The following is a 21,735-nucleotide window of genomic DNA, read 5'->3' as shown; positions in this document are numbered from 1 at the left end:
TAGACAATGGGGGGGGTGGTGGTTAGTAAAACGTACTGATTAGATTTGAAAAGGGGAAGGGGCTCTTTTAAGGTGAGGAAAGGGCTATCGAGGGAGTTGCAAACTTTGTTATGAATGGACAGTCACCCTCCATCCTCAATGCACCGTTTCTCCCAGCCGCTCTTTAGAACACAGGCACACCCCTCTCAGCCTTCCTCGGTTGTGGATCCGAACAAGGCACTGGGGTCGGACGGAGGAAGGCATTCCAGTCCGAAACACAAACATACACGCACACACAGGCACGCACACACACGTGCGCACACACACGAGGGCCAGGTAGGCATAGCGAGAGGGCTCTGATGCCCAGTCTCACGCATGCTAGAGCTAAGCAACTGGCCTTTGTTTGTGAATCGGAGCAGGGTAGGGGGCACCCTCTCGTCGCTGCGGAGCGCGCGCCTCCACTGGGTGTGCGGCGCGGTGCGGTGGTGTGCGGGGGAGGTCCCACGGCACCCCACCCCCCGGGTCCCGGCGCCGCCCCCGCCCACTCCGCGTGCTGGGCGCTGCGCTCTCTTCCCGGCCCGCGGTCGCCGCGCACTTGGCTGGGGCTAGAGGCGAGAGGGGTAGGCGGGCTGCTTGGTTGGCGTTGGCGCTCTGCAGTGCAGTGGAGTGTTAGCCCAGCTCCCTATATGGTCGGGGATTAGCTCGGCGCTGCTGAGGCTGAGCCAGGAGCCGGAGGAGGAGGAAAAGGAGGAGGAGGAGGAGGAGAAAGAGCGCAGCAGCAGCCCGCGCACGCCGAGCGGCTGCCAGGGGAAGCAGAGGCGCCGGAGACTGGGGCACCGCCGACGCCTCGGGAGCCATGGCCGAAGGGGGAGAAGGAGGCGAGGACGAGATCCAGTTCCTGCGGACTGTGAGTCTCCGCGGCGGGGGCGAGGCGGGGGGCAGACGGGGAGGAGCGCGGGGCGAGGAGGGGCTGCGCTGCGCCGGGTGCCGGCTGCGGGGTGCCGGTGCCCCGCGCGTTCTCCGCACCCGCCGGCTGCAGAGGCGGGCCGGCCACCCACCCGCGGGGCCGCCAGGGGCTGCGTGGGAAGGGACACCTTTTCTTGCTGGTCCCTTCTTCCCCTAACGCCACCCCGATCCCCGACCTCCCTCTCCACCTCCAGGGCTCTCCAGGCAACTTGCTACTTGATCTGAAACCTTTGATGCCCAAACTTCCAGCCAGGCTTTGCTCGCGGTTGCCCTGACCTGGAGGATCAGAAGTGGAAGATCTCGCCCCCAAGTCGGTCCGCTCTTTCACCCCCAACACTCCACCATAGCCCCCCCTGCCTTCTCGGAGGTGCCCCCGTGCACTGGGGAACCACCAGAGAGAACCAGCGGGGCAGGGGCGAGCGTGGGGAGCTAAGTGCTAGGAGCAGGCGCTGACGCTCGGTCCCAGTCCTGGGATCGCTCGGAAGGGAATTCACCCAGCGCTGCCCCTTGCACGTTGAGCCCCAAGCCGGCAACTGCTGCTGGAGCGTTACTTGACTGCCCGGAGTGTAAGAGCCGTGGCTTCTGCCGCCTGCTCTCTCGAGCCCCGCAGAATGGGGAAACCCCGGTCTGTGGCTCCGCGTCACTCAGGTCCCCTTCCTGGCACCGGAGGGCGCTGCTCCGCCCCATATTTTAGGGGAAGCGGCTGGGGGGCGGGGATCTGTTGTAGCCACAGCAACCTTGCCCCTTTTGGAGTTAACGGAAAGCCTTTCAAGGTGGAAGACCACCGGGAGGTGTGTGGGGGGGCACTGGGGTGCGTCCCAGCTCCGATTTCAGTCAGGTCACCTTGAGCAAGTCGCATAATCCGCCCTTCTTAGCCTCAGTTTCCTCTTGTGTAGGATGGAGAAAATATAACCAGCGTTTTAGGGTGATAAGCATTAAATGAGATAGTGAATGTCATAATGTTTTGTAAACTGTAAATTGCTCTATAAGTGTTAGATCATTTTATATGCGCAGTCTAGCTCTCGGGGATTGGAATGAAATTCTTTCTCTCCCTCTCTCCTTCTCTTTAAGTGCCCCCTTCCAACCCGGGCTCTGAAGATCACAGCTTAGGTCTTGTCGCTCTTCTACACCATTCCCTCCCCTTCTCCAAAACCCTCCACTTTCTCTTCCAAATATGGTTCCTCTGTCAGGGCTGGGACTTGGGTCTCATTTGGGAGATATAGCGAGACCTGCCACCCTTCCGATACCACCTTCTGATATTAAAGAATTACCCATTTCTTCATCCTGGACCCAGACCCCCCTCCTCATCTCTCACACTGCACTGAAGAGCTCAAGACGGCTTCACACTTGCCACTCCTTACAGCCCTTTTGTGGTGAAGCTGCCCGTTCCTCCCAAAGCCCCGTGGAATCCCTGAGCTTTCCTTCCAACAGGTGTCCTTGATACTGGATGGGTGATACCTCACGTACTCCCTGCCTTGTGCCCTCCTCGATCAGTTGTTTCTTCTGTTCATTAGTAATGATCTTCTAGGCATTATTGACTGAAGAAATCCCCTTCTGACGGATTGGGTCAGTGTGGAAGAGATGACTCAGGGGATCGAGGTGAAAACCTGATGGTTTTCTTGAGATTCCCACCCTTTGTGTTTCTCTTGGCTTCCGTGGTCACCTTCGCTGCCTTTTCCTCTCCATCGGGCAGTGTAAGTGTTTTTTGGTACCCCTGTACCCAAGGCTTAGGGTAGAGCAGTGGTTCTTAAATTCTTTATGTTATGGATGTCCTGCCCCCAGAGATTAGAGTAGCTGGGCTCCATCCGTGGCCCCCTGCAGGGTTCAAGGACCCAGGTTAAGAACCTCTTTTGCAGAGATACTGCATACCAGTCATGGCTTCCAGGGAGAGCTGGGAGCAACCATGGGGGCAAGTGACTCCACATGTGGCATTATTATTGCTCCTAGTAATCACCTGAGTGTTTTCTAGGTGTGTTTTTCAGTAACCCTGCAAACGTCTTCATCTGTGGTTTCTTAGGGAGACAATATTTGATGAAACTGAGGCACAGGAAATCAAGTGACTTGGCCATGGTTGCCCAGCAAGTTAACTGATGATTGTCATTACATAATGTTAACTTAAATGCCCACCACGGGCTGGCGTGGAGCACTACTCCAGAGGCTGTGGTCTTCCCCATATACGGCCATGGGAGCTGCTTCTTTCTGACATGTGAAACTCTCTCTCCATAGCCATGAATTAGACACAATTATTTCTGCAAAGCTGGTCACCATCAATTTTGATTTGCACAGCATTTTAGCTTTATCTTGCTGCTTTTAGGGGAGTCAGGAATCACAGGGCTGTGCTTGAAGTGGGGTTTTCTCACCTTCGAATATGCCTGGGTTGGAGAAGCTATTGCAGTTTGAACTCCCCCACCTACCTCTACCTTAGGGTCTCTTGCTTTTCCCCAGACAATATCTTTTAAAGCATTTTGGCCATGTGTCAGTCATGGAATGCCTCCTCACCTTAACATTTGTCCTGGGCTGGAAGGTGGTTGATAGTTGATGATGGAAAAGAACCTTATCTTTGCAACAGGGAACTTTAGAGGGTTGCCATTGTGGACAGCAGAGGCTTTTAAACCTACTTAAAAAAAATAGGCCAAAGAACAGCATTGTGCTGAGGATTCTTGTCAAGCCGTTGGTGGTTATAGCATCCTGTTTATTATGATAGTGACAAAAATAAAAGCAGCTGGAACGATCAGTAACATGGAATGGGCCAGGCTTACTGCAGTAATCACCATAGGTGTGTGTACCGGGGCTTTAGACACTTGCTAGGAGGTGGTCAGGTTGGTTGCGTCCTCTGACACATTGGAAGTCTGTCCTCTCCCGAGTAAGGGCAGTGCCTACGCGAGGGGCTTGGAAGGGTCAGCACATCGTGTCAACTAAATGCTCTTGCACCCCAGACTTTAAAATGGCTGGGTAAAACTACATATCCTCTCTGGCCTTCTCGAACCACCGGCAGTCATGTAAGTCAATGAGAGAGAGAGAGAGAGAGAGAGTCAGCCAGACAGCCTAAAAATTTTCTTTAAGGGGAAAAATTTTCCCTCCCACTGCTGCTGGCAGAGGCATCATCCTGCCTTCCGATTGCTCTTGCTGACGTCGTCAGTGTCACTGACGTGGCTCTGAAGCTGCTGAGAAGCAGATAGACCTGCCAGCCACTGGCCTGAAAGCAAGAAGTTACAGTGAGGAGTGACAATTACCGGATCTCCAGAGGGTTGGAGTGGCTGGCTGGCACGGCATCATGCTCGGAGAGCGTCAGGGAGTAGCTGTTTTCTACCCCCCCGCCCCCTGCAGTTTGTTCCCTGTGGCTACAGTATCCATTGAAAAAGAAAGAAAGGAAGAAAGATCTCCAAACCTCAGCTTACTGTTTTTAAAAATACCACAGCCTTCTCCTTGCCAACTCCCTCTCCACCACAAAGTTCACTGAAACAGAACTCAAAGTCAGGTAGGCGTTAGTTTCTAGTAGTTTCAATTAAAGACTGGTCAGAGATGCCCAAATTAACTGTCCTTGTGCAAAGTTGTCCTCCGTCTAAATTTGCAGCCCTCAAGGGCTAAGACTCAAGACTGCTCCCCTTGTCAAGGGTCCTCCCTACTGTGTGACTGGGACGAATCCCTGAATGTGTGCTGTGGGACTAAGGTGAGCCCAAGTCCCTCCAGAGCACGTTGTCCCAGGTTGGGAGGACAGTGAACGTGCGCTTCGTGGTTCAGTTCCCTCCTTGCTTCTTCTCCTCAGCAGAGTCCATTTACATAACAGCTACGTGATGCCACTGGCTTGCTTTTGGTAGCTTTCTCTTAAGGAGGGAGGTGGACATGAGTGACTTCCTTCAAGCATAGCGTTTCAGGGTGACCGTGAGTAGTAATGGAGAGAGTGCTAGAATGCAGACCCAGATACCCAGGCATATGCTGTGGGTGACCTGAGCTCTTGTGTTGAATTAGGTTTGATGTTTAAAATGACAAAACTCAGAATATCCCCACGCTCTGGGCCTCCCGGTGTCACTTCCCATCTTCTCAGTCACTTTTCCCTTGGCCCCAGAGAGCTGATCTCAGTAAGGAGCTGTCTCAGAATAGCTGGATGCCCAATATCCCCTCCTTTCCAAGGCAGTGCCCCGAGTGGCTGCTAGGTCCTTCTCCCAAAGACATGAACTTGTGTCCGAGAGGCTGTGTCAGTACTAGGGGGTGGCTCCCACCTCTGAGACACTGATTGCCCACCAGCAGTGTTGCCCTGAGAGATTTGAAGCTGCTGAGCTCCAGGGTCACGAGGTGATGGTGACTGTGAACTTGGATATACTTGGAGTGTGTTGTAGCCCAGTGTAAGAGGAGCGAGACCAAGAACAGGGGCACAGTTGAAGAAGGTGTGACTGATTGAAGGTGTGTCTGATGTCTGGGCATATTTTGTCTTAGGCTGATTTGATCATTAAGCAGGATGAGGACATTTCAGTGAAATACCGGTTTTACACAATTCTTCATTCCTTTCCCAATATTGATTTAGAGGAAAAACAGATATATTTCTCAGGTTCCTTAGGATTGATGTGAGGAGGAAATTGTTGAAAAAGGGTGGGAGGAGTTTATCTAGAGAGCAAAATACTCTGATAATTATTTTCCAAGTGTTTGTATCAAAATAGATCGTATTATGTCTCTCTGTGTTTATTTGCTTCTTTTGCTTGTTTTGTGATAATGTATTTCACTCCTTCCTGGGAAAGATTTTTTATTTCATAATTTGGGTTTTCCCTTATGTTACTATTTAAAGAGTTTTGAGTTTAGGAAGCCACTGGATCTGTCACTTTCTAATTGACTTGGAATCCTTTTGAATGCTTCTTACCGATATCACGTATAGATTGTGGAGGTCTCATGTCTTCAGAAACCAATATTTTAGCTCATTTTCCACGATCCTTCATCCATATAAACCCTTCTATATGAGCGCCGTCTTTAAGCTACCCTTGATACAAGATTTATCCAGTAGGAGTGAAATGTAATAAAAAATAAAAAATTGAACTTAGAAGTGGGAATTCTTAATTCCAGCCCTAGCTCACTGTAACCTTGAATGACTCATTTAAGAAAATTGAGGTTTCATCTCCCCCACTGTAGGGAGATAGAATCTGCTTTAATGGCTTCGCAGAAGTGTAATGAAAGGCAACAGTAATTCCAACAATACCCCAGATGAGAGATGAGGCTGTATTTTGTAGGGTATTATCATTGTGCTTCTCTTGCATAGGACATCAGTGACCGGATCTTGTTGTTGAAAAAACACCACATTTTCCCTTTCTCTAATACGCTCCCTGCCACAGGCCCACACCTTCATCCCAGGGCTGTTACACTGTCTCCTTTGTTGGTCCAGTGTTGAGAAATTACTTGACTAAAGCAAACATCAACTCATCTCAAGTTGTTTGACTAAAAGGCTTTATTGAGAAGGCAAGTCTGTTGGTGTAAGAGCCTTCAAAAGGTCAGGCAGGCCCCCAGGATTGCAGCCACCAAACAGAACAGAGTTATTTTGTGTCTTCTCAGAAAATCACCGAAGCTTTACTATTTCCTATAGGACCCCCTTTTCTTATTGGATCCCATTTCTCTCCCTTTCAAAGCCACCTTCCTGTTTCTTCCCTCCCACTTCTTTTATGAGCCCATTCTTCCTTTCCCCCCCAGAGCATTGGGACCAGCTTTTCTATAAAGCCAGCCCTGCTTTTTCCTCCCAGGGATTTTGCTGCCTCCATCGCGTCTGTTGGGGGACTCAGGGCTTTTGCAGAGTTACTTTTGGTCGCACCTGGATGAAGCAGATGCTTTTGTGGTGGGAGGCCCACCAGTGCTGAGGCTGTGGGCCATCACTTCTCCGCAGGGAGCCACGTCGGGTCTTCTGGGCTTTGGGCTTCGGGCTGGTGTCCTCACAGCCATCTTCTTACTCAGAAGCCGGTGGGGTATTTTAGGGACAAAGACATTTCCAGCCGCTGCAGTTTCCTGGGCTTCGGTGAGTTTTGCCATCATAGCATCTCTTCCGTTCAGGGAGAGGCAGGAAAAAGTGCTGGCACGTTGCTCCTGATCCGGCTACCAGGATGAGCCTTGTGAAGTGCCAAGATTATTTTTTCCCCTCCTTCTGTCATTTCTGATTCCTGATTGTTAGAAAACAAAGTTCAGGTCAGCTCCGAGACTGATGATGCAGTATTCAAAAATAAAAACCGTGCCTCCTGTCCTCACACAGACTTCTTCCCTTCATCTAGCCCAGAGCACATTGCTGACTCTACAGGAACACACCAGGCTGTTGTCCTTTTAGGTGGGACACAGCCCTGTAGGGAGGAGGCACTGAGACACAAGGCCTCCCGTTTTTTTCTTTCACCCTTTACTTCTTTGAGCAATGGACTCCTTCTTGATTTCAGGCCTCCCAGCCCCCACGCAGGCTCTTCTAGTTGAGGAGGTTGAGACCTCCTTTATTGGATCCAGTGCCCAAGAAGAAGGAAAGCAAACATTTTATCGTCAAGTCAGACTGCAGAGAGATTCAGAAATTTCGCTCCCCCTGAGCCATCCCCTCGGGGGCGACAGTGCTTGCTGCTACTTACTTTAAGAGAGCAAAGGAGGCGGGAGAGAGCTCTGGAGACAGGACTGCTGTGCAGAATCTCATGGGCCATCAACAGCTTTTCCACTGAGGTCGGAGTCTGTGTGGTTTTTATGCTACAGGAGCAACCTGGGTGATGAGCAAGGCAGCATAGCTTTAAAGAAAGTGTAAGAGTGACAGTCTGGGTTGTGTCAGTGTCGACAGGACCCATGCACAGAAGGCCATCGTTCTTAGTCTGCCTTCGGAATAAGGCTTTGACTCAAGAACTTCCCTCTATCAGAGTACGGATCTGTAAAATGTTTAGCTCAGCAGGTACCATTCATGATTAGCATCATTAACGGCTGAGCAGAGCCAGTTCCTGAAAGAATAGGAATTGGATTGGTGAAAGGTGAGAGCATTTGGGAACATTACGGAGAGGGGCGAGCCTGAGTGAGCATGCACGGGATCTTGGGGAGCCCTGAGCAGGCAGAGGAAGCATCAGGGCACAGAGTTCAGGTTCTGGGGCTGGTGGCACAGAAACTCATCTCTGTCTACTTATGACCTTTGATCAGAGGAGAGGAAGCCTTGAACTACATGGGAGAAAACAGCCAAACTCATTTCAGGCGTTGGAAAGAGCACTATTTGCAGTCACAACTGATGCTAATACATAGTTCAGAATTGGAGACAACGGTTAGAATAAGAAAGTCTCAGATTTTCATAAGATGAGGAACTCTATGTCAAAGTGAGAGCTAAGGGGTTGCCTTCCTGAAGTAGGAAAGTGTTCAATCGACAAAAGTCCATTATTGGTTATCATGTTTGTTGATAGGTTGCTCGTCGTTATCCCAAGGAAATGCCCCAGAGTTCCTAAAACCAACTTAGATCACTTCCTACCAAAAAAGGGGAGAATGCCCAGGAGAGCTGCCTGGCTCCCAATAGAGCAAATGGGAAAGGCTCTTACTGGAAGGCACATGCTTCTTACCAGACGAGTCGCAGGGCCCGGCATTCACTCTCTGATAATTTCATAGTTGAGTTCTCTAATGGGCCTGAGCAGAGAGAGCTAGTCAATGGGACTATACAGGAAGAAATGGAAATTCTCCATCAGTGGCACATAAATGCCCACCCTGTAAGAAGTATTGATTGGGACCGTTGCACTCTATGCCATGGACCAGATCCAGACTGTAAATAATACTAGAGCAGGACAAGGGATCCAGTGGGCCACAACTGTACGATGAACCAAAGTCTGAATCCAAAAGGTCAAGTCAAAATAGGGCACCCACGCCTGGAGGAGTGTGTGCCCCTCATGAGCCCTTTCATCTGTCCGTGATCGTCCTCATCGATCCTTCAGGACACATGGCTATTGTTCTGAACGATAGCAGCGATCCACCCCCAAGTCGACCTCTCTTCTGTCTAGGCTGGCCAGAAGAGGGGAGTCCAAGAATAAACCATAGTGATGTCTTGAACAAACCTCCTTTCTTTCCATGAGGGATTTTAAGATGAAAAACATAACAGAGAACATACTAGGCAAGTAGGTAAACTCAGAGCTAAGGCATTTGCTCTCTTCGGTGGCATTTGTATCACCAGATGCCTTTAGGGTGGTCTGCCCTTCCCTGGGTTTTAGTTCATCCATTTATAAAGACACAGTAATAATGATTCTATCTCAGGGATGCCTTGAAAGTAGGAGTGAAGGGACTCCAGGTCTCCTCCAAAAGTTGTTTTGTTGCCCAATTACCTAAAAAGGTTCCTTTCAACCTAAAGCATGAGCCATACATTATAAACTCCAGGAATATGGCAACTTTAAATTCAGTCCACTCTGAATCCCCAGGTACCTGTATATCACAGGGCTCACAAACTTAAACACTTTCGGTTCCAGGCCGGTAACTAAATGTGTGAATCAAACTTTATTTGCAAAGAAAGGTGGGCCTGATGTACACCTTCAAACAAAAAGGTCTTCAACACTTCCAGCCAAACACCTCTGCAGCAAGACTGTGAGCTGTGTGCCAGTTTGCAGCCATGGATGAACCCTCACATTTTAAGTGCATAAGCTGCCTAGAATGCATGAATATTTTTATGAGTAGGACCAGGCTCACGGTACAGATCAAAGTCCTTGGATGAAAATGTCAACATAAAAGACAGTGTATCATTTATCACAGTGTAGAAAAGACAGATTGGCAGGCTGACAAATTAATAGGCTTAATAAATGATAGACTTGATCATGAAAATGAATCCAGATCGTACTAGCCTTTAAAAACCCTTTCAGATTGTCACATAGATACAGATATCATGAAATCTAAAGGAAGCAGGGTGTTCATTCAACATTTATCGACCAACCACTCTATCACTGACCCTGACCAAGTTGCTGGCATTTATGTAAATGAATAAGACTTTTTAAACATTCAGTGACCCCAGTGGCTGAGGGTCAAGAAGGGGCTCAGTCTTGTTTTGAGAGAGCAGGGATATCAGTCACTTCAGATGAATTTATAACATTTAATTTAACTTTTCCATACTTCCATGGTACAAAGGTAATTTATTTATTTATTTGAGAGAGCGAGAAAGAGAGAGAGAGACAGGGCATGAATGGGGGGATGGGGAGGGACAGAGGGAGAGGGAGAAGCAGGCTGAGCAGGGAGTCTGAGGACATGGGGCTCAATCCCAGGACCCCAGGATCATGATCCAAGCCCAAGGTAGATGACTAACCGACTGAGCCACCGAGGCACCTCAAAAAGTAATTCTTTTTTTAAAAAGATTTTATTTATTTATCTGAGAGAGACAAAGAGAACACAGAGGGAGAGTGAGAAAGAGAAGCAGGCTCCCCGCTGAGCAGGGAGCCCAATGCAGGACTTGATCCCGGGATCCTGGGATCATGACCTGAGTCAAAGGCAGACATTTAATAGACTGAGCCATTACTTTTTGTCCCACAAAAAGTAATTCTTATTAAAATATGTGACCTTGGGGCAGTTTCTTCACTTCTGTGCCTGTTTCCTCATGCGTTAAATGTGAGTGATAATAGTGTGCCTCAGATGGTTGCAGTGAGGATTCAATGAGTTAAGCTGTGTTAGGTGCTTGGAGGAGTGCCCACCATATAGTAAATCCTCAATAAATATTAGCTACAAATACCATCTCAACAAACAGCATAAACATTGACATTAGGCACACTAGCTACTCCAAATGTCTTTGCACATTTATTTTATCATTGAAAAGTACAAAAGGACAATGCCCTGTGATTATTCCATAGTCTTGATTCCTGGTATTCTGCTTAGATATAATGTGACCAGACCTTGTGACTGGAAATGAACGTGGAATGGACATGGCCTCAGGAGCTCAGATTGATGGGTCATTTCGTAAGTGTCTACTTTGCAAAGCCTCTTGATACAAATACTCATTGAGTTTTCCTCCAGCAATTTTTGATTACCCCTGTCAACAGATGGGCAACACGATTGGGAGAATACTAAACACAGATGAGTCGTCCTTGGTTTGGGGAGATTTCTTTTTCAACCTGTGTTTGAAATATGGAAATTTGCCTTTCTGGGAATTCACTGTGTTTTTAGCAACATAAGGTCATCCTACTGTAAGGATCTTGCTATGCACTTTCTCGATTCCTTCTCATGACTAAGGATGCAAAGCATGAACCTAAAGTAAAGCTTGTTTCTTGTCACATGCTTTAGTGCCCTTTCCTCTGGGGGTCCTGTTACGGGTCTCTGATTCCTACCCCACCTCTCGGTCCAGTGTTATTCCCATCTTTTCCCTCTCTGCTTTCCATGGAATTAAATTGGATAATGTTGGCTATGTAATCCCTATTAACAATTTGCCTGTCCAGGGATGAGAGTAGATGTTTACTTAGTTGAAATACTGTGCTCCTTGCCAAGTGACGGGTGTATAGGACGTCTAGGCACATGGGCTAGCTAATGGCGCCTTTGTTTTGAATAAGTTATATCACTCTAGTTGGCTCTTTATTTTCACTCAAAAATCAGGTCCCAACAACTGAAAGCTTAATTGGGCTAAGCAGTTGGGAAATTTAATTAAAAGAATTAAAGCAACATTTGCCCAAATAATAGAGAGCGGTTGGGCCTTTTGATTTCCTTAAAGTAAGGAGGCGATTTCTCTCGGTGTTTAATCTCGGTGTTTCAATAGCAATACATTTCACTTTTTAAGTTGTGAATAAAAACTAAACTGTATGAATGATCTGTTTCATATATTAGAGCGTCAGTTTTTTTAATTTGTAGAATGGTAAAAATCATAGCTAATTTTCAGGGAGGGGTCAGGGTGAAATGACCAGACTCCAACATTCTCCAGAGCAAGGCCGCATTCTATTACTATTAGCCGCCTCCTTCCCGTAACATCTGCTAATGTTTGGTACTCGGGGATGTCCTCAGAAAGCATACTTTTAGAGTATAAAATGCTATAAGATGTCACACATGCATATTAGAACCTGGGCAACAGTGAAGTCTGATTATTTATGCATAGAGCTCACTATTATAATCAAATAAATTTAAGATCAAAATTAATCTGACTTACTTATTCTTGTACATAAATATTATTATACTGGCTCCTAATTAGGCATAATTGTACAAATTACAGAAATGACTATAATTAGTATAAATTTTGCCTAGCCAAACCAATCTTTTTTTTAAAAAAAAAGATTTAAATTTTTTTTTAGAAAAAACGGAATATCGGGGCGCCTGGGTGGCTCAGTCGTTAAGCATCTGCCTTCGGCTCAGGTCATGATCCCAGGGTCCTGGGATCGAGCCCCGCATCGGGCGCCCTGCTCAGCGGGAGGCCTGCTTCTCCCTCTCCCACTCTCCCTGCTTGTGTCCCTCTCTCGCTGTGTCTCTCTCTGTCAAATAAATAAAAATTAAAAAATAAAAATAAATAAATAAATAAATAAATAAATAAATAAATAAATAAACTGAATATCTTCGTTCTCTCTTCTTACTGGCCTTGGACGTGGTGGTTTCTCTGGTACCACATGCCTTTGCCAGATCATCGTTATCACCGTTGCCATTACTGTCAACCCCCATTACCACGTGGAATGTCTCCTCAGAGAGTGGTTAAGAGCTCAGAGTAAGACCACAATGTGAATTCTAGATTTGTTAATTGTAAGCTATGAGCCCCTGACAGTTTCTTCATGTCTAAAATAGGGATATTAATAGCTTCTTATGTGGCTGTTGAGATAATTAAACATGGTGGTGTTTGTAGTGAACACAGTACCTACCTCATACCATGTGTATTTTCTCTTCTGTGCTATCCTCTGTGATATGACATAATACAAATTTTGATGGTAGGTCTTACTGCCCAGTGGCTGGGGGCTCCCTTTGAGGTGGTCCCAGCACCCGTGCTCTGCCTGGGCTTCTGTGAGCCACCTGGGATCTGCAGCAGCTGCTCTTTCATGATATGGGAACTGTAGGGGGGGTGTAGAAGATGTACTTAAAACTGTTTATTTACTACAATTTCTAACTCAATTAATTGGGGAAAAAAATCTAAGTAGCTCTTCCACCTGCTCCTTAGAAGCCTTAGCCAAATGAAAACCGGTGGGTGTGCATGTGTTTGTGCTTGATTTTCTGAACACATGAAGGTTGCCATCCCAGATCTTGCTTTTAATGAACAACAGGAACCTGTGCCTGACTCCCAGCTGTTTGGTAGATGATGACAAATATGTTGACTGATTCCCCAGGCTTTGCTCTGGGCTCTGGCTGTGCTAAGCACGTGTCACTCGTGTTCATGATGAGGCCTTTAGAAGACACATAGGAAGGCAAATATCTCCCAAAGCCAGAGAGGCTCCCAGGTCTAGTCTAAACTCCTGAAATCAAATGAAAATTAAAGAGCAGGTTTTTGGGGATTTTAGAGTGAAAGAGAGTTAGACTTAGGGTTAACCTCTCTCTAGCCCATAGGTTAAGTATAATATGTCACTGGGGAGAATATGATCCCTTTGCTGAAGACATCTCTCATGTATGACAAGGTACATGGAATTGCTGACATCCAAGATAACTCCTTTAGATTAAGGCATTATCTCCAAGGCAGATGTATTGTCTGGGGGTGGGGGAGGGGATTTAGATGTTGCTATACCTGCCCCTGGATGATCAGATTATCAAGGACAGAAAAGCTTGATCTGGTCTTGTGGCATTCAGGCTTGAAAGATAAGGAATGGTCGCCAGGGCATTGTCAAGTTCAGTTCCAAAATCTCCTAAAGAAATAGGGGAGAGAGAGGGTACGTTAAAAAGAAAAAAAGAAGGCATGTATAGGTCACCTGGGGGGCTTAGTCAGTTAAGCAGCTGACTTCTTTTTTTTTTTAAGATTTTATTTATTTATTTGACAGAGCACAAGCAGGGGGAGTGGCAGGCAGAGGCAGAGGGAGAAGCAGGCTTCCCGCTGAGCAGGGAGCCCTACACAGGGCTCAATCCTAGGACCCTGGGATCATGACCTGAGCCGAAGGCAGCTGCTTAACAACTGAGCCGCTCAGGCTCCCCAAGCATCTGACTTCTTGATTTTGGCTCAGGTCATGATCTCAGGGTTGTGAGATCAAGCCCCATGTCAGGCTCTGTGCTGGGTGTAGAGTCTGCTTGGGATTCTCTCTCTCCCTCTGTCCCTCCCCCCTCCCCCACCCACCATTCTGTGTTCTCTCTCTCTTTCTCTCTGTCTAAAAAATAAAAAAGAGAGCGATAAGGAGCAAAGAGGCCAAGCATCACTAATTTCATAAGTTTTACCCCAATCTTATTTTGTAGATGCCAATATCTTAGATGGAACTCAACGTTTTCCATTGATAGAGGAGGGATTCTAATGATTGGTGACACTGATGTAAGTGAAATGTGTGTTGCCATGAAAATAAGCCCAAGGACATCATGGAGTCATCCAGGCTTGGGGTTATGGGGACTGGTGTCTCAGTTTCTGACCTCAATGGTTTGTATGAAGTCAGCTTGGGAAAACCGAGAAGTGAGGCTGGCTCTGCCTGACTCTCAGGACTAAACATACCCATGGGAGATTTCCAGGTCCTTAAGGAAAGAGAAGGTGGATATGGGACAGTTCCATACCTGTGAAACACATGTCTCTTCTATGTGGCATTGATGCCAGTTTGATGACTCTTGATATTTTTGTAGTTTTTGTGTTTCTGGATGTTGGCAATGTGGTGCTTATTGAGAAACAAAAGCTTAGTTTGACGTTGGTCTACCTTAGAAAATATTTCTGTGTGCTTTTAAAATGTCTAATCTGTACCAGATACAAACCGGTAACCACCCCAGAGTCCCCTTTATTTCCATGAGATTCTTGAGTGCTATCGACAGCACATAGCAGCCTCCTCTATTGGCGTGTGAACGTGCAGAGTTAGAACAAAACTGGGCCATTATTAATATGTACAGATGGAAGTAAGTCCTTTTATTACTAGCTCAAATTATTGGATTATTCAAGACTGATTTTCGTTTGGCTTTATACTTTACCACTTTCATGTTGCTCAGCTTGTTTTTACTTTTATATTTTCCCTGTCTCTTCCTAGCCCTAGTCTTCCTTTAGAACCTCCTTTTGAACCTTCTTTGGCGATTTCCTTCTGTAGGTCCTGAACAGGAAGGTAATGAGGTTCCTCTTTCTTTCTGATATGAGTCTATTGAGGATTATTTTTTGTTTTGTTTTTCACTGTCTGAAATCTGAGCTAAATCAGAGCTAATACCATTCTAAAAGAATCATGGGATGTTTATAGCTAGGTAAAGACCCATGACAATCATCTGTTAGTTTTTGTGTTAGGAAACTGAGATCCTATGTGTTCTCCATTCATTCCATTACCCAACAGGCATTGTTGAGTGCTTACTATATGAAAGACACATACTGGGGACTGGAGAAGATTTAAAGGTGAACAAAATACACAGTCCTGTTCTCAAGGATCTTCAACCGTAGTAGGGGAATTTGACATCTAAAGAATTGATAGTAGAGTAAGACAAAGGATGTGTTAAATAAAGGTAAAAGTTACACACCCTCGAAGGGATAGTTAATTTTGCCTAGAAGTCAAGGAAAATTTGAAAACAGGGAGCACTTGAACTAGGTGGATTCTATAAGGTGTTGGTAGATGGAAAATGGAGTTAAAAGTGCATTTCAGACACAAAGATCATCATAAAGTAAAACCCAGAGTGTGAGAATCTGTGACATGCTCAGGGAACTATAAAGACCAGAGCATAGGGGTTACATGGAAGACTATCTTGAGAGCAAATGAAGGTGATCTGGCCTTTTTTCTCTAGGTAATAGAGAACTAGCTAACATAAATACAATTAATTCTAAAAATTCCCAAAGATGATGCTTATATTAATTGAGTACAATAAGGTTTTGGTAGAGTAGAAAATATAGATACAGATTATGTAAGGGTGCTTTTTATATTGGTTTTTTCAGTTCACAGTTATATATCTGATGCTTTCAGAATCTGTTGGTCCTTTAAGGACAAACACAGATCACTTGAGCAACTGCATTTGTACAGACTAGACTCCAGACGCCTGAGACTGTTGGCGAGGGAGAACCTCCACTGACAGGGAGCTGGCCTTGCCCCGGAATGGAAGTCAAGAAGGGTCTCATGTTGCACCTAAACCTTTCTTCATGGAGAACCACTCTGCAGCTACAAAAGGTGATTTACTTTGGCTCAGGCCAAGTGGTTTTAGGTGACAGAAAAAGAAGTAGGTACTTCCAGAACATCTACAAAATAGAAACTGATTAGCACTGAAAGGGTTTGTAGCCCAATTAAAGGCTTTACGGAGGACTGGCTGTTAAGTCTCAGCGGTGTCCATCCTACCTCAGACTGTTAAACTTTGGCTCCTGAGCTCCTGCCAGAGGCCATGGCTCATCCATGGGATACATGAGCCCTGTAAAGCTACATGGTAGTATGGTACAACACTTTCTTGAATAGACTTTATAGACCTTACTACCCTGGCTTTTGCCCTTTTGTGACTTACCATTTGGTCACGTCTAATACTGAGGGAATAAACAGAAGATCAGAATTGAAATCAACATATTCAGATTGTTTAAAATTTTGCTGAAAGTTTAGTGAGGAATATGACCACCAGGTAACTGATAATTATTGTTGTCTGGACTAAATAATCTGGCACTCTGATCATATTGCAAACTTTGTTTTATGGTACATAAATCTCGGTTTCTCCACAAGACTGACTAGCTCTCTGGGGGCAAGGTCTTCTGTATTTAGTTAGTTTGATTTCTTAGGATTCCAATCAGTGCTCATTCACGTACACAGTGGCTCAGTGATTTCTTGAGTGATTTTTTGATTCACTGTTTCTGCAAGTCCTCATTACTTAGACTAGGTATTCAGCACACCCAAATGGCGTGTTCTTACCTAGTTACTTGTCATGAGGGATTTTCACATTCACAAATTGTAGGTTCCATTCTGAATTAGACAGTGTGAACTTCTAATGGGACTGACTCTTTTCCCATAAAGTTTAAACGGTGTGTGTGCGCGCGCGTGCGTGTGTGTGTGTGGTTAAGTCAGAGATTTGGGGTTTTTGTTGTTGTTTTTGGTGTATGCCCAATGGGAAGCATAGCAGAGCCTATAGCATGTGCTGAATAAACATTTATAGAACAACCTAATAAAGCAACATGGAGAAAACAGGAGGAAACATAAGTTTATTTGAAATCTGATACCTCGTGTTTTAACTAAACTCTACCTCTAGTGTCCACCTATGTAGTATCATCAGATTCCCCTGTGTCGGGTGTTATCATGGCTCTGCCCATAAACACCCTTATCTTTCTAGAATGCTCCATCTGTCTTTTTTCAGACTCACCACTGTTCACTTGTAGCTCTGTTTGATGAAGAGGGCCATCCATCATAGCATCTTTCTTCCACCCAGTCCTCAGTTATCCCTCCTTAGATTCCTTCCTCCAGGTCTCAGGTCCTGTGCTTTCCTTTCAGATGAGTCTTCTCTCTCATTCATCTACATGGGGCCATTAAAGTGAATGCTGTTCTGAGTACCCATATTTCCCATGTTTTAGTTAAGATTGATCTATAGCCTTCTCCAAATGTTACAGAGGTGTCTGTCTTTGTTGTCTTGAACTTTGCTTCATGGATCTAATGTTGACATTCCAATGCCTGAATCGCTTTACAGCTTTTTAATAAACCAAGATATCTGGCATCCATTCAAATACATCTAAACCTGTAAGACTACTTTTTTGTCCCCCTCCTTCTCATGCTTATGTATTCTCTCTTCCTTTATCCCTTGCTCACTAATTTTACCTTTTTTTTTTCTTTCTCCCTTGTTTTCAGCTTCTCCCTCTCCTCATTTCTAGCTTTCATTTTCTGGTCTTTCTCTGGAAATATCTGGAAGTACAGGTAAGGATTAGCTCTGGAATAAGCATGAGGGCTAGCAGGGCTCCAATGAAAGGAAATACAAGGTCAGGGTAATAGCAGTTGTTCCCTGTATTGGCTTTCTGTAGTTGCCCACCACATCTGGTCCACCAGCTCAGGGACTGTCTCCTACCTCCTCTTCTTCCCCATGCCCATTCCCTCTCCCTGACTTAGAGACTTCTGGAGGATATGTCAAGCTCCTGAGCTGGTGAATTTTTTTCTCTATGGGTAAGAGCTGTTAAGTAGTTCCAATCTAGATTTCCTTGAGTGGGTCAGCATCAACTATTTAACTTCATCCCCTAAGAAACTAAAAGTTTCATGTTCCCAGGGAAGTCACAGAGGGACATGAGTGATGCTAATAAACGTTCCAAGAGATTTATATAAAAACTAGAAAGTCAGGCTTCAGATTTATCAGGAGAATATACTTGACTCAAACTGTTATATAGGTAGGATCTTAAAATTCATTAAGCTGTTCAATAAGTAAAGAGTTGATGGTGACTAAAGGAAATTGATGTTTCTGAAAGGACACTTGCATCAGGCTCTCTCATTGTAGTGTGTGGAGAAGTATTTAACTTTGGTGCATTTTGATCAGAAGTGGAACATGTATTGTGTATGAGAAACTGGAGCCACACTAGTAAATGCTTACTCTCTAGCTCTGAATATTCTCAATATTCGTTAAGATCAAAATCTTTTACCATCACAACATTATCTGTTTCTTACAATATGACAGATGGCAGTCTATTTTTTATTCTGATCTTCTGCCCACTTTTTAATCAGATTGGTTCTTCTTTTTTTTTATGGTTATATGGGTTCTTTATATATTTTAGATATATTAGGCCTTTATCAGATATATGATTTACAAATATTTTCTTTCATTCTGTAGGTTGCCCTTTCATTTTGTTGATTTCCTTTGCTGTGTGGAGCTTTTTAGTTTGATGCAGTCCTGGTTGTTTATTTTTGCTTTTATTGCTTTTACGTTTGTGTCTGATTCAGAAAATCATCGCCAAGACCTACGTCAATTAGCTGACTGTATGTTTTCTTCTCGGAGTTCTATGGCTTTAGGCATTATGTTCAAGTTTTTAAGCCATTTTGAGTTAATTTTTTGTGTATGGTATAAGAAAGTGGTCCAATTTCATTCTTTTACACGTGGCTGTCCAGTTTTTCCAACACCATTTGTTGAAGAGACTGTACTTTCCCCATTATATATTCTTGGCTCCTTTGTCATAAATTAATTGACTGTGTATGTATGAGTTTAATTCTGGGCTCTCGATTCTTTTTTTTCTTTTTTGAAGATTTTATTTATTTATTTGACAGAGAGAGACACAGTGAGAAAGGGAACACCAACAGGGGGAGTGGGAGAGGGAGAAGCAGGCTTCCCTTGGAGCAAGGAGCCTGATGCAGGACTCGATCCCAGGATCCTGGGATCATGACCTGAGCCGGATGCTTAACAGACTAAGCCACCCAGGTGCCCCATGGGCTCTTGATTCTGTTCCATTGATCTGTGTGTCTGTCTTTAATGCCAATTCATACTGTTTTAATTACTATAGCTTTGTAATATAGTTTGAAATCTGAAAGCGTAATGCCTCCAGTTTTGTTCCTCTTTCTCAAGATTGCTTTGGCTATATTTTCGTACTTTAATATGTCTGTTTGGGTTTTGGCTTTATTTTAGGTAAAGGAGGGTACATTTGATAATTTAATGCATTCAGATTCACCAGTCCTCTGTAAATGCAGACACTCCACCTCCTTCCTAGGTAGCTGCTCTCCCAGGAGCAGAGCATGTAAGTGACAAGAGACTTTTGAAGTTTTATGAGAAGAGTTGAGAGAGCCTATTTTAAAGGTTGGTGTTCAAGGTTTTCAGCCTCTTTATCCTACTGCATTTTTTTGTAATACATTAGAATTAACAACTTTTTTTCTAGCAGATATACTTTGGAACCTTTGGAAGAATAATCTTTTAAAATTGATTCACTCTCTTTCAAATATTAACTTTAAAATGTTCTTGAAACTAATGTAATATTGTGTGTCAACTATCCTAAAATAAAATACTTACTGAAAACACATACAAACATGCAAATATTCTTGATACCTAGGACTTTTGGGTACATTCACATAGTTAAGGCAAAATAACCTGTCCTTAAATTCATCCCACCTATTATCTTATAGCTGTTTTAATTTGCTGATGTTCTTATAAAGTAGATCACCAGATAATTCCACATTTAGGAAGAAGTACTGAAGCATAGTCTGGTTTAATTAAGTAATTTTTGGTAACAAATTAGAAATAGACACTTAACTAGAAAATAAAATAGACTCTTAATAGTTTAACTCTTTGGTAGCAAATTAGAAAACAGACTCTTAGTTTCCTTGATTCACCTAGTGATGACAATGTTTCTAACAATTTTGCTGTGACAAAAAATATACACAGACAATATGTATTTATACATTGAATATAATAATTATGTAATTTTAAATAAATGTATACTTAAATAATTCTGTTGTGATAAAAACATCCATCAGTATATATTTATATATTAAGTACTAAAAATAAGATATCCAGTAAAATGATCTTTCAGGAGTGGAGACTAAGTAAAAACCTTTACAGACAAAACAAATCTAAGAAAGTTTGCCACAATAGGACTTAACTAAGGGATACACATTGTGAGGAATAAAAATGATCCCAGAAGGAGGGTCTGAGGAAAAGGAGGAAATGGTAAGGAAAACAAAATAAAACTAAAACAAATAAAAATGGTAAACAAGACTCTATGAAACAGTAACATTAAGTTTTAGGATTAAATATTGATATATATCCAAAAGTTTGAACAATAATAGCATATAAATCAGGAAGGAGGCAGTTGATGATAAAGAATTCATCCTTTTATTATTGCAGGAGGGTAAAGATATTAAGACATACTTAGACTTTCAGTTAAATATACAAGTTAAAATTTCTAAATTAACTAGTAAATAAAGGAAAGAAAACCTCTCTAAAAGAAGAAGAAAATGTAGTGGGGGAAATGTCAATCAATCTAAAAGAAGACAAAATTAGAAATACAAAATCAGAGGCTCAAAATAATCCAGATATAGCAATAATTACAAAGACTAAATGGATTTACCATCCAGTTAAAGTCACGATTCTCAGAATAGATACATAAAAACTCAATTATATACAGTTTATAAGAGACACACGTTAGACATAGAAAAAGTTTAAACAAAAATATTATCAGAAATGAATAGGGACACTGCTTATCTTCATATGAGAAATTAGTTCACCTCGAAGTTGTTAAAGGTTATGTGGTATACATCTGAAAAGATAAGGCAAAAATGATCAGTCTACAGGAGAAACTGATAAATCTACCCTTTAGTGGAGGACTTTAACACTATTCTCAATAATTCACTGATTAAGCAATTAGTGAGGATCTAAAAAATTTGAAAGATACAAGTAATGAGACACTACATCTAACAACTACAGAATACATATTTTTTTCAAACATACATTTAAAAATTTAAAAAGTGATCCTCTACTAGGCTAGGAATAAAAATTTCTAAAAATTTTAGAAAGTCAGTATCATACAGATCTACTCTTTCATCACAGAACAGTTTAGATTAGAAATCAAGTACCAAAAGATGACCTTGAAAAAAACCCATGGTTGGAAGTTTAAGGAACACACATTCTAAATGATCCATGAATCAGAGAAATTATACCAGAAATGAGAAAACACTAAGTTCAGAAGAGATGTGAACATACTAATAGAAATATTTATGTGATATAACTCAAGCAGGACTTAGAGAACAATCTCTATCCTTAACGCAGAGGTTAGCAAACTTTTTCTATAAAGGAACAGATAGTAAAATACCACTATTTACTATCACAACACTGGCGCAACGACTCGGCTTTGCTCTCGTGGCACAGAAGCAGCCATGGACAACGTGAAAA

General features: G+C 43.7%; 1 protein-coding gene across 1 annotated transcript in view; it reads left to right on the top strand.

Annotated features, from left to right (window-relative positions):
- The first annotated feature begins 771 nt into the window (after positions 1-771).
- The window catches only part of RYR3 (ryanodine receptor 3), a 523,406-nt gene continuing 502,442 nt past the window's right edge, over positions 772-21,735 (top strand). The window contains exon 1 of the mRNA XM_027569112.2: positions 772-886. Coding sequence (XP_027424913.1) covers positions 836-886 — 51 coding nt within the window. The 5' untranslated portion in view covers positions 772-835. The remainder of the gene's footprint in view (positions 887-21,735) is intronic.

Source organism: Zalophus californianus, chromosome 6 (assembly GCF_009762305.2).
Source record: "Zalophus californianus isolate mZalCal1 chromosome 6, mZalCal1.pri.v2, whole genome shotgun sequence".
Lineage (NCBI taxonomy): Eukaryota > Metazoa > Chordata > Mammalia > Carnivora > Otariidae > Zalophus > Zalophus californianus.
The sequence above is the reverse complement of the archived record's forward strand: the minus strand, read 5'-3'. Positions and strand labels throughout refer to the sequence as shown.